The sequence below is a fragment of the Arachis hypogaea genome, chromosome 3, assembly GCF_003086295.3.
Source record: "Arachis hypogaea cultivar Tifrunner chromosome 3, arahy.Tifrunner.gnm2.J5K5, whole genome shotgun sequence".
Classification (NCBI taxonomy): Eukaryota; Viridiplantae; Streptophyta; class Magnoliopsida; order Fabales; family Fabaceae; genus Arachis; species Arachis hypogaea.
This window is the reverse complement of record NC_092038.1, coordinates 27080472-27091814: the sequence shown is the minus strand read 5'-3', so window position 1 is coordinate 27091814 and position 11343 is coordinate 27080472. Positions and strand designations below refer to the sequence as shown.

Genomic DNA, 11343 nt, shown 5'->3' with positions numbered 1-11343 from the left:
ATGAAAGCGCTATCTGTACCACTACGTAGATGGCATAAGCAGCATTTTGGGGATATATCGGAGAGGATAAAGAGGTTTGAGGAAGAATTTAAGAAGGTGGATGATATGATTAGTAGTGGACGGCATGATGGTACACTTGAGGCAAGGAGGAAGGCGTTAGTAAGGTGCTATGAGAAGTGGTATGAGAGACAGGATGTTCACTGGAAGCAAATGTCTAGATCTCGGCATGCTAATAAGATGGATAGAAACACAAGATACTTCCATAATATTTTGGCGAGAAGAGGAAATAACAGAATAGAGTATTTGGTAATTCATGGGAGGTTAGTGCGGAATCAAGCAAGGATCAAAGTTGCGATCCGGGACTTCTATAAATGGCTGTACCACCAAGAAGCTTCTCCAAGTGTGACCTTTAGGGATGGATTAGTTAATCGGCTAGCGAGGGAGGAAGTTGAAGTATTAGAGGTGATACCATCAGTAGAGGAAGTGAAAGAGGCAGTTTGGGATTGTGAATCTTCTAAGACTCCAGGGAGTGACAGATACAACAAAAATACATAAAAAAGTGTTGGGTCGAGATTGGAATGGAATTCACAGCTGCTGTGATGAGCTTTTATGAGATAGCGAGACTACCAGTAGACTCTAATATCACATGGGTAACGTTGGCTTCGAAGTTTGTTGGGGCTAAGGAGATAAAAGATCTTAGACTGATCAGTATAGTTGGGTGTGTCTATAAGCTTATTTCTAAATTGTTGACATGAAGAATGAGAAGTGTAATGCCAGGCTTAGTCGGAGAATCGCAAAGTGCCTTTGTAAAGGGAATGAAGATACATGATGGAGCTTTAATTGCATGTAAAATTGTGCAATGGTTGAAACTGAAAAAGAAGGCGTCAACGGTCATCAAACTGGACTTCCAAAGAGCCTATGATAGAGTGAAATAGTGCTTTGTGGATACTGTGCTAGAGAAGATGGGCGTCAGTAGAACTTAGAGGGCGTGGATCAGGGAGTGTATTAGATCTGCATCTATCTCGATTTTGGTAAATGGGTCACAATCGAAACCTTTTAAGATGGAGAGGGGGCTCCGTCAAGGCGACCCATTATCACCGTTTTTGTTTGTTCTGGTGGTGGATGTGCTTAACAAAATGATTGGGGAGGCGGTTAGGAACAGTCGGATATTTCCACTCTTAATTGGAAGAGATAATATAGAGTTATCACACTTACAATTTGCTTATGACACTATTTTATTCTGTCCGCCGGAGGAGGAGACAATGAGAAACTATCAGAGGCTGTTGAGGTGCTTTGAAATGATGTCTGGGTTGAGCATTAACTTTGAGAAATCCAACTTGATACCGGTGAACTACAGCCAGGAGTGAGTAAGATGAATGTGTCAGTTACTTGGTTGTCAGGAGGCAGCCTTACCGGTGAGGTATCTTGGTATTAGTCTAGGAGCGAATCCGCGGCTGGTAAAAACTTGGAAGCCGGTTATAGATAATGTGGAAGAGAAACTCAGCTTGTGGAAAGCAAAGGTCCTAAGTAAGGCTAGTAAGCTGGTACTCATTAAGTCGGTAATCAATAGCCTGCCTGTTTATTACTTGAGCTTGTATAAGATGCCAAATGCGGTTGCTCGAAGAATCATTTCTTTATAGGGGAGGTTCTTTTGGGGAAAGGAGGATGGACGGCCTGGAATGGCTCTTGTGAAGTGGGAGATGATTCAGGCATCTAAGAAGTCAAGAGGATTGGGGATGGGTGATGCGGTAATTCGTAATGCGGCTTTACTGTTTAAATGGTGGTGGCGTTTCTCAAATGCGGATTGTCCCCTATGGAAGAAGATTGTGTGTTCCTGTAATAGCTTGAACCTAAATCACTTGCTGTCAACTCAGAAACTACCAGAAAGAGGAGGACTGTGGAGAGACATATGTCAAGTGCAAATAAAAGAGCAACATGTAAGGTAGAAGATGATTGATGGCCTTGCTATGGAAGTAGGGGATGGTAGATTTACCAGATTTTGGGAGGATACATAGCTCCAAGTGAGAAACTTGAAAGACTCCTTTCCGAGACTCTTCTTGATTTCAAAGAAAAAAGGATCAATAATTGGAGATTGCAGGTTCTGGGATGGGATTGAGTGGGTTTGGCACTTCCAATGGAGGAGGAAACTACGTCAATGGAAGATAGATACTTTGAACTAGATGCTTCATGTCTTGCAATCTGTTAAATTGATAGCAGAAGTACAGGATGGAGTGGTGTGAAAATTTGACAAGGAAGGTGTTTATTCAACTAACTCATTTGTGTAGGTCGTGCAGGAAGAGACTTTGGATGAGGAGCTTCTGTGATTCAGATTCACAAAGGAAATTTGGAGAGGTCTAGTTCCACCTCGAGTCGGGTTGTTTACTTGGTTTGTTTTGGTAGGCCGGGTCAATATGAAGGACCGGCTAAATAGGCTGGGAATCTTACCACAGAATGATAATATGTGCATGTTGTGCAAGAAAGATATTGAAAATATACAACACTTGTTTGTTACTTGTGAGTACTCTTGACAGGTGTGGTGTGCATGGATCTCAGAATTTGGACAGGTGTGGACTGCCCCCGATACTCTAAAAGAGCACTTTGAGAGTTAGAGATCAATGCCGATGAGAAAAGAGAGACGCAAGTTTTGGGTAGTTGAGTTCTTCTCAACTATATGGAACATTTGGTTACGTCGGAATGATGCTATATTTCAGAGTAAGACAACAGGAGTCGTTGATTGTGTGGCTCAAACTTTCTCATATACTGCAGCGTGGTGTGGTAAATAATCCATATTGTTGATGGCTATGTCAAAGATGACATCATAATTATTTTTTCTTTTGCTATTTGTCTTCTTTGCTCCTTTTAGGTGTTGAGCTCTTTTATTTAAAAAAAAAAGATTATTATGTTATGATTAATAATAAAGATAATAATTTTTAACTCTCAATCTTTATCAAGATCTTTTAGAATTTAAATTTACTTTCTTCTACTCTAATTAATTCCCTTAATTATTTTTTAATTTAATTTCCTTACCATTTAACTATTTAAATTTGTGTCAATTGCAAACAAACCGGTGTGTGGTGATGGGCATGCCAGCATTGCCTTCCTGGGGCTTGTAATACTAAAGGATAGGTTTTAGCTTAGTTGTAGGATAGGCGCCTGAGCCTCTCTTGTGGCTCCCTTGATTGGTGATTCTTCTGTTTTTTGTTATGCTTTCTTGTGCTTCACCTTTGGAGGAATACTTGTTTTCTTATGATGGTTTTTTCCACTGTAGGTTTATCAAGGTAAATAAGGAAGTTGAAAAAAACTTGCTTAAAACATTAGGAAGGAACGTCCTCTTTTGAGAAGGAAAAGAATTTGTGCAGTAGTTATAAATTATCTTATTTAATATTTGTTAATTATTATTAAAATAATTATAAAATTTTAAATATAATAAAATATAATTACGAACATTAATATATAAAATTATAAATATTATGTTAGATATTGTCGCAGTCATTAAGGTTTACCTACTACATTAATTCATTACTATCATTACTCTCCAAACCGCGTTGTGCTTGTTGACTGATAGTTACAAGTTATAACTCACATACAACTATCATAAAGTTTAATTATTCTATTAACTTTTATAATTTTATAAAATTTTTAATTAAATTATTATATTTTTTAATTTAATCTTTAATTTTTTTAGTTAAATTTCTCTTAATAATAATTAATTTAATTATATAAAAATTCAATTAAAAAAATATTAATACAGAAATTTAAATTAAAAAAATATAAAAATACAATTAAAAAATTTAGTACAAAAATTTAATTAAAAAAATATAAAATTTAATTAAAAATTTTACAAAATTATAAAGATAAATAAAATAATTAAATCATAAAATAATCCACCTACTACAATGGCATTGGTGATTGAAGTGAGAGGAAACTTTTTCATTTTGTTACAGGGTCTTTGTACAATGAATCAGCTATAGTTGACCCATATTATATTTAAGCTCGTTTTAAAAATGAAAGAATATTTTTCAGTTTTCATACGATAAATTTATCATCGAAGATTTTTTTCTATATCTTTTATAATTATTTTGTTAAATTTTTATTTAAATTTTTATATTTTTTTTTAATTTGATCTCTTTCTCCAGAAGGTAACGCCATTTCATCCGCAGAATACCCCGAATTCTTCTCATAAGACTTATCCGAATCAGTGGATTCTATTTTTTCTGAACCAAATCCAGCAGCTGTCCATTAAACCCCTAAAAGTAGGAAAAAAACGGCGAATCAAGCAGTGAATCATTGGCTATCAGAAATAAGTATGAAATGTTTTTTTAATTAGGTCTTTTTTAATGGTAAATTAATATTTAGTTTAATTATATAAAAATTTAATTAAAAAAATTTGGTGCAAAACTCAAATTAAAAAAAATTATAGAAACCAATTTAAAAAAAATTGATACAAAAATTCAATTAAAAAAATATATAAAAATTTAATTAAAAATTCCGTAAAACTATAAAAATAAATAAAATAACTAAACCTTTCTTATATGAAATATAAACCGTCAATAAGTTAATAACTCAAATAATCTCTCCATATTCGATATCTTTCATAAAAAAAAAAAAAAGTTGTAAACTTTGACCAAAAGTTTACTCTTTATATAATTGAGTCAAATATATATAATCACAAGTCAGAAGTCCGAACATACTACACAACTTGTCCTCGCCCTTTTAGTTTCTACTTTCTATGCTACCGTAAGAGGAGGCCAATCAAGAATATGCTTATCTGCTGATCGTAAAAACACAAATCAATGGTGAGTAACATCAAAATGTTACTTACCTTCTTCTTTCTAATGTTCTTCGTTACACCCTCCACTTCGATAGATAGTTTTGGAATGAATCAATCTATTCGCGACGGTGAAACATTGGTTTCAGCTGGTGGAAGTTTCGTGCTTGGTTTCTTCAGCCCTGGAACTTCAACAAACCGATATTTGGGTGTGTTTTATAAAGATGCATCAGGAAACCAAACGGTTATGTGGGTAGCCAACAGAGAAAAGCCCCTTCAAAACAAATCCGGGATCTTAAAGTTCAATGAAAATGGGACTCTACAACTTTTCAGTGGCACAACCAACACCAGTGTTTGGTCCTCCAACATTTCAACCAAAGACTTGAACAGTAACTCTTCAACTGCACAGCTCCTGGATTCGGGAAATCTTATAGTGAAAAGTTCAGATGATGGAAGCAAGATTCTGTGGCAGAGTTTCGATTTTCCCGGCGACGTATTGATGCCGGGATGAAGATTGGATTGAATTTAGTTACAGGTCTGGATAGATATCTGTCAACCTGGAAAAGCGCAGACGACCCGGCCCGGGGAGATTATTCTATAAAATTTGATCCCAGAGGATATCCACAAATAATTGAAATGAAGGGGGTTGTATTGAATGCCAGAGAAGGGTCCTGGAATGGCCTTTATTTCACTGGCTATCCATATTTGGTGCAGAACAATATGTTTCGACGCGACTTCTTTTTTAACGGTGAAGAAATGTATTATAAGTCGGAAATACTTGACGGGTCAAGTTATAGAATAAATCGAATGATGCCTTCAGGTATTTGGCAAACTACTACATGGACGGGACAAGGAAGAGGTCAGGTGAAAACAACCACATCCGGGGGACTGGAAGATTGTGACAATTTTGCATTTTGTGGTTCAAATTCTGTATGCAATATGGTTGATAATGATGCAGCCTGTGAGTGCCTCAAAGGCTATGTTCCAAAGTTTCCTGAACAATGGAATGTGTCACATTGGTCTACGGTTGTGTTAGAAAGACTGCGTCTAAGTGTGATACTACAGACGGATTCTCGAAATACATAAACATGAAATTGCCGGATACATCTTCTTCATGGTTTGATAAGACAATGAATCTTGAGGAATGTCAGAGGTTATGCTTGAAAAACTGTTCTTGTACGGCGTATGCGAATTTGGATATCCGTAATGGAGGAACTGGCTGTCTACTTTGGTTCAATCATCTTGTTGACATGAGGCAATTTAATCAAAGGGGTCAAGACCTTTTCATCAAAGTCCCTAGCTCAGAGTTAGGTAACTGTTTTTTCATCCTTCATCTCTTTTTCCATTTTGATTTCTTGTGAAATATGTAAATTAGCTAGTTAGGATTTATCATCGCTGCCTCGAGAAGTTTTTATCTTTTCAAATTAATTATGAAAAAAAAAAAGGTAAGTTTATTAGGAAAGTAGGTTATAAGGGGAGTTACAGAATTTCAGTAATGCAGAGTTTTTGAATATGAGCAGCAAGAGAATTGAACGGAATTGAATGGAACTTTTGCTATTGAATAATATTGAAGTATATTAAATGTCAATGTACAATTACACACTGATCTATTTATATTACTACTCCTAGCAGCTTATACCTTTAAGAGGCAAGATAACTGCCTGTAGCAGATTCTGGTTTAACTGCTTACTAGAATCAGTAACAAACTCCTAACCTACTACCCATTTTCTTTCATTCTTGATTCATTTACATCAATACCTCTATTAGGGAGAAATTTTCCAAGTTACCTCAATTATATTGAAGTTCTTAATTGCTTAAGATCAGACCACCATATTTGGAAAACAATGTACTAGTTGCTAGATTTTTCTAGTGACGTAATAAGATGCATGTTAATTGTCATAGTATATTCCCTTTAATTTTTTTACGTGTAAAGGCTAAATTGCTGCCTAAATATATTTTCTTTCTCAGCATTAAATGTAAAGGAAACTATATAACTTATGCCAACTTCATTAAATCGAGATACTGCAAAAGATGTTTTGTAATCGTTCTGCATCTTGATCATAATGCAGCTAATGAACATGGAAACATGAAGAAGAAGAATGTTGCAATTGTAGTAGCTGGAGTGATTATTTTTGGATTAATCATATGTGCCGGCATAGTGCTCATTAAATATCCAGGTAAACACCATCATGGATATTATTTGCCATATTATAGAGCCATGTAAACAAGAGGGGGAATTGTGCAAGTTTTATGTGTTTGTTGACTCTGCTTTTATCAATTGTTTTCTTCCATGCAACCATTCTTCAGGGTTAGCAAGAAATATATGGAAAAACAAGCAAAGACAGGTAGACGTTGATCTCCCAATATTCGATTTCTCAGTCTTAGCTAAAGCTACTGACAACTTTTCAAGCAACAAAAAACTTGGAGAAGGTGGTTTTGGACCAGTATACAAGGTGATAGAAAGAATCAAGAAATTCAAGGACTTCTATTTTTACTTAAGATTTTCTAATATTACAATTTTATTTTTTAGGGTACATTAATAAATGGTCAAGAACTAGCCGTTAAAAGACTTTCAAAAAAGTCTGGCCAAGGATCGGAAGAATTCAAAAATGAAGTAGCATTGATAGCCAAACTCCAACACCGTAATCTTGTAAAGCTTCTTGGTTGTTGCATTCAGGGAGGAGAAAAAATATTGATCTATGAATTCATGCCAAATAAAAGTTTGGACCACGTTGTTTTCGGTAAGAAACTTTTCTTCTGTATGAAGTTTTATGTCAATTTAATATATCTACAAGTGTTATGCTAAAAATTATGCATATCTGGTTAGATGAAACAAGAAGAAAGTCCCTAAATTGGCTTCAACGTTTTAACATTATTAGCGGCATTGCTCGAGGGCTTCTTTATCTTCATCAGGATTCTAGACTGAAGATTATTCATAGAGATCTTAAAACCAGTAATATTTTATTAGATACAAATTTAAATCCCAAAATATCAGATTTTGGCTTGGCTCGAATACTTTTAGGTGATCAAGTTGAAGCGAATACAAATAAAGTTGCTGGAACATAGTAAGTTCTTATCCCCTACTAATTATGACTTGGTTTCTTCGTATTATGTTTGTATTACTTTAATTTCAAATTGTCTATATTTTCAGTGGGTATATGTCGCCGGAATATGCAGTGCATGGACAATTCTCAGAGAAATCAGATGTATTTAGTTATGGTGTAATAGTATTAGAATTGTTAAGTGGAAAAAGAAATAGAGATTTCTCAGATTCTGAAAACTACCATAATCTACTTGGACATGTAAGCAAAATTGTTAGACAGCCTAGCTAAAGAGTCAATTTTTGGATAACATCCAATCTACTAATTTGATTACCATGATTTTAGGCATGGAGATTGTGGACTGAGGAGAAGCCATTGGAACTATTGGATGAAGTATTAAGGGAAAATTGCAACCCTTCTGAAGTCATAAGATGCATACAAGTGGGCCTACTATGCGTGCAACAAAGACCAGAAGATAGACCGAATATGTCATTGGTGGTTCTAATGCTAAATGGAGAGAAAATGTTGCCCAAACCAAATTTTCCTGGATTTTACATTGATAGAGGTGTTCAACTTCAAGCAGATTCTTCATTGCCGAACAACACACTCTTTTCAGCTAACCAAATTTCGATAACAATATTAGAAGCTAGATAGCATCTAGAGTAAAGAAAGAGTCATCATCATGCTTTTATGTATAAGAAATTGAGATGACTAGCTAAGTTATTTTGCGGGGAAGAAAAACCAATTGTTCATGAACTTTTTATACATTTTTGTTTAGTCATTTTGCTGTGAATTTTTGTTTCTCGTCTTTCATTCGCATATAATTCGGACAGAGGTGTGTAAAACAAGCATATACGTTAACAAAGACCACTATATATATACTTGCATGTTGGAGTATTTCTTGTAAATTTAGAAAAATAAGTTTTGAAAATTAATAAAAGAAATAGTAAGGATCATCAGAATTTATTATTTTTAGCCATTATTTAGTCATCAATTTAATATTTTTAGTCTACTAATCTAACAAGTAACAACATACTTTATCCCATATTTTTAAATTGGCAAAAACAATAAATTCTCATAGTCCTCTAACATTTATCAATTAATAATTTAAATTCAAGACCTTATCTTATTTATTTCTTCAAAACAAAAAAAACCGCAACTATTTCTACGACGACGACGATTATTATTATTATTATTATTATTATTATTATTATTATTATTATTATTATTATTATTATTATTATTATTATTATTATTATTATCCGAGATATTGTAGAATTAGTTTAATTGATTATATCATGGCTAAAAATATATTTTAGGAATATTATATTCGAACATTATAGAAAATTGTTTGTTTCATACTATAAATTATTTTTAATATTTTCAAAAGTAAATTATGAATATGCTATTTTGTTATATATTCTCAATTTCTCATAAATAAATTCTTAGTTTCCAAAATATTTCTGATACTAATAATAGAAAGATATCTTTGGTAAGAAGTATAACAATGATGAGGATATAATGGTAAACGTATATGTTAATTCTTATATATAGAAAGCGCACCTTTTTGGCATGGGAACGAAAATTTGAAATTTCGGCAATAAATATTTCCTGAGAATAAATTATTCCAAGGTATTAGATTTTAGCTTTAATTATTTTATTCATTTTTATAAATTTATTAAATTTTTAATTAAATTTTTATAATTTAAAAATTTATAATTGAGTCTCTATTAAATAAAAAATTTCAATTAGGTTCTTTTTAATTTTTATTTTGTTAAAAAAGATAACATTTTTAAATACCTTTTGTGATGCATATAAGATGAATTATAAAATATTTAAAAAAATACTTTAGGAATAATGAGTTTTTTTTTTGAAAAATAATAACTATTAATAAAGATCTAATTATAAATTTTTATTTAATATAAAAATCCAATTATAAATTTTCAAATTGTAAAAATTTAATTAAAATTTTAATAAAATTATATAGACTAATAAAATAACTAAACCTAAATTTATAATTTTTTAATTTTAATACTGTTCATACCCTGTCCCAACGATAAGGCACAGGTCTCAACAAAAGGCCCAACCCAAAAAGGTTGAGCCTTCGCCTTGTACCGACCTCCTCCCTAGAAAGCCGGTTCTTATCACGACTAACCCTAAAGAAGTCGGGGACGAAGATTAGCTGGCAGATGATCACTCATTCAAATGAGTAACTGTTCCTAAAATTTCTCTACCCACTTCCAAGAGCCATATCTTAACATCCCTAAAATAAAAGAACGGTTATCCATCTTAAAAGGCGGAACTACTTCAGCGGTGGTTATGGGTTCACCCCTATAAATGCACTGACACCTCTCAGGTATCACAGAAGCCCAATACTCTCTAGACCTGTTTTACCCCTTTGCTGACTTTGGCATCGGAGTGTCTTTGCAGGTACCACCCCCATTCTCCCTTATACAAGTCGGACGGGAGCCTTGGATTACCAATTCACTTGGACATTTCATCGTTAAGACGATTGGATCAGTCAAACTTGTCCAATCCATTAATCTCCGGTTATCCACCGTAACAAATACTACAAATTGTTTCAAATTGTTTTTAATATTCACAAGAATAAAATATGAGTATATTTATTTTATTATACATATTTTTTAGAATATATTTTTAATTAATTTCTAAATTATCCTCAATATCAATAGATAGAGGAGCTCTTTGACAAGAATATACTAATTATATATATTGGCGGAGTTTGAAGATTATTTTCGGGGCCCAATATGCAAGATGAAGAATATTAAATAATATGTTGTATTTTTAGAAGATGAATATTCTAATTATAAAAAAAATTTATCAAACCAAGCATATTAAAATTGTTTTAGATTATTTATATCAGATAAAGAATAATTATCTAAATATTTAATATAAATTTTATTTAAGATAAGATTATTTAATCTCATCTCTCTAAGAATGTTAGAAATAAGAGAGTAAACGAAAAAAACATTATGTATTATTAAGAGTGATGTGAATGATACAATATATAAGGGTATATATAAGTAATAGAATAATTAAAATAATAAAAGTATATTATTCAATAATAAATTTATAGATATACTAAATAATTTTAATTAATACTAATTGATCTTAATTATACTCTAACATCTTTCTTTTTCCTTCAAACTATAAAGTATAAATAGTCACCGAAAAAACTATAAAGGATAAATAGTTAGTAAGCCGTATATGTTAAAAACTTAGAATAGTATTCTAGTAGTATAGTTAGTAAGCTTCTCTGTTATTGATTGATACTTTTCTTTACATTTACATTATTCACTGGTGCATATATATGCATGCGTGTATATCAGTGATGCAGATTTTACAAAATTATAAATGATTGGCAAATGTATCGAATCATATTAAGTAATACTAGGAGAGTGAATTATCATTTTCACTAGAATTAACGGATTAAACAAGTAATAATTAATTGATTATTCTAATCAGATAATTAAAATTTAGGATTTTAGAAAACCTTAACATCAAACAGTAAAA

General features: G+C 32.5%; 3 protein-coding genes across 4 annotated transcripts; all 3 read left to right on the top strand.

Moving 5' to 3' along the window:
* On the top strand, positions 1-555 carry LOC112775361 (uncharacterized). The gene has a single exon (XM_025818940.1). The coding sequence runs from the start codon at positions 1-3 to the stop codon at positions 553-555; it is 555 nt and encodes a 184-aa protein (XP_025674725.1).
* A 4010-nt stretch (positions 556-4565) lies between these two features.
* On the top strand, positions 4566-8602 carry LOC112789986 (G-type lectin S-receptor-like serine/threonine-protein kinase SD1-1). Of its 2 annotated transcripts, none has more exons than XM_072232656.1 (7): positions 4566-6079; positions 6838-6945; positions 7076-7221; positions 7299-7509; positions 7791-7833; positions 7920-8070; positions 8155-8602. In XM_072232656.1, the coding sequence occupies exons 1-7, from the start codon at positions 5770-5772 to the stop codon at positions 8461-8463; spliced, it is 1278 nt and encodes a 425-aa protein (XP_072088757.1). In that variant the 5' UTR covers positions 4566-5769; the 3' UTR covers positions 8464-8602. The 2 variants fall into 2 exon arrangements, with proteins under 2 accessions (XP_072088757.1, XP_072088756.1); XM_072232655.1 differs by having other exon boundaries at positions 7596-7833.
* Positions 4794-5279, top strand: LOC140173172 (G-type lectin S-receptor-like serine/threonine-protein kinase At4g27290). The gene has a single exon (XM_072231761.1). The coding sequence runs from the start codon at positions 4794-4796 to the stop codon at positions 5277-5279; it is 486 nt and encodes a 161-aa protein (XP_072087862.1).
* Positions 8603-11343: the final 2741 nt, after the last annotated feature.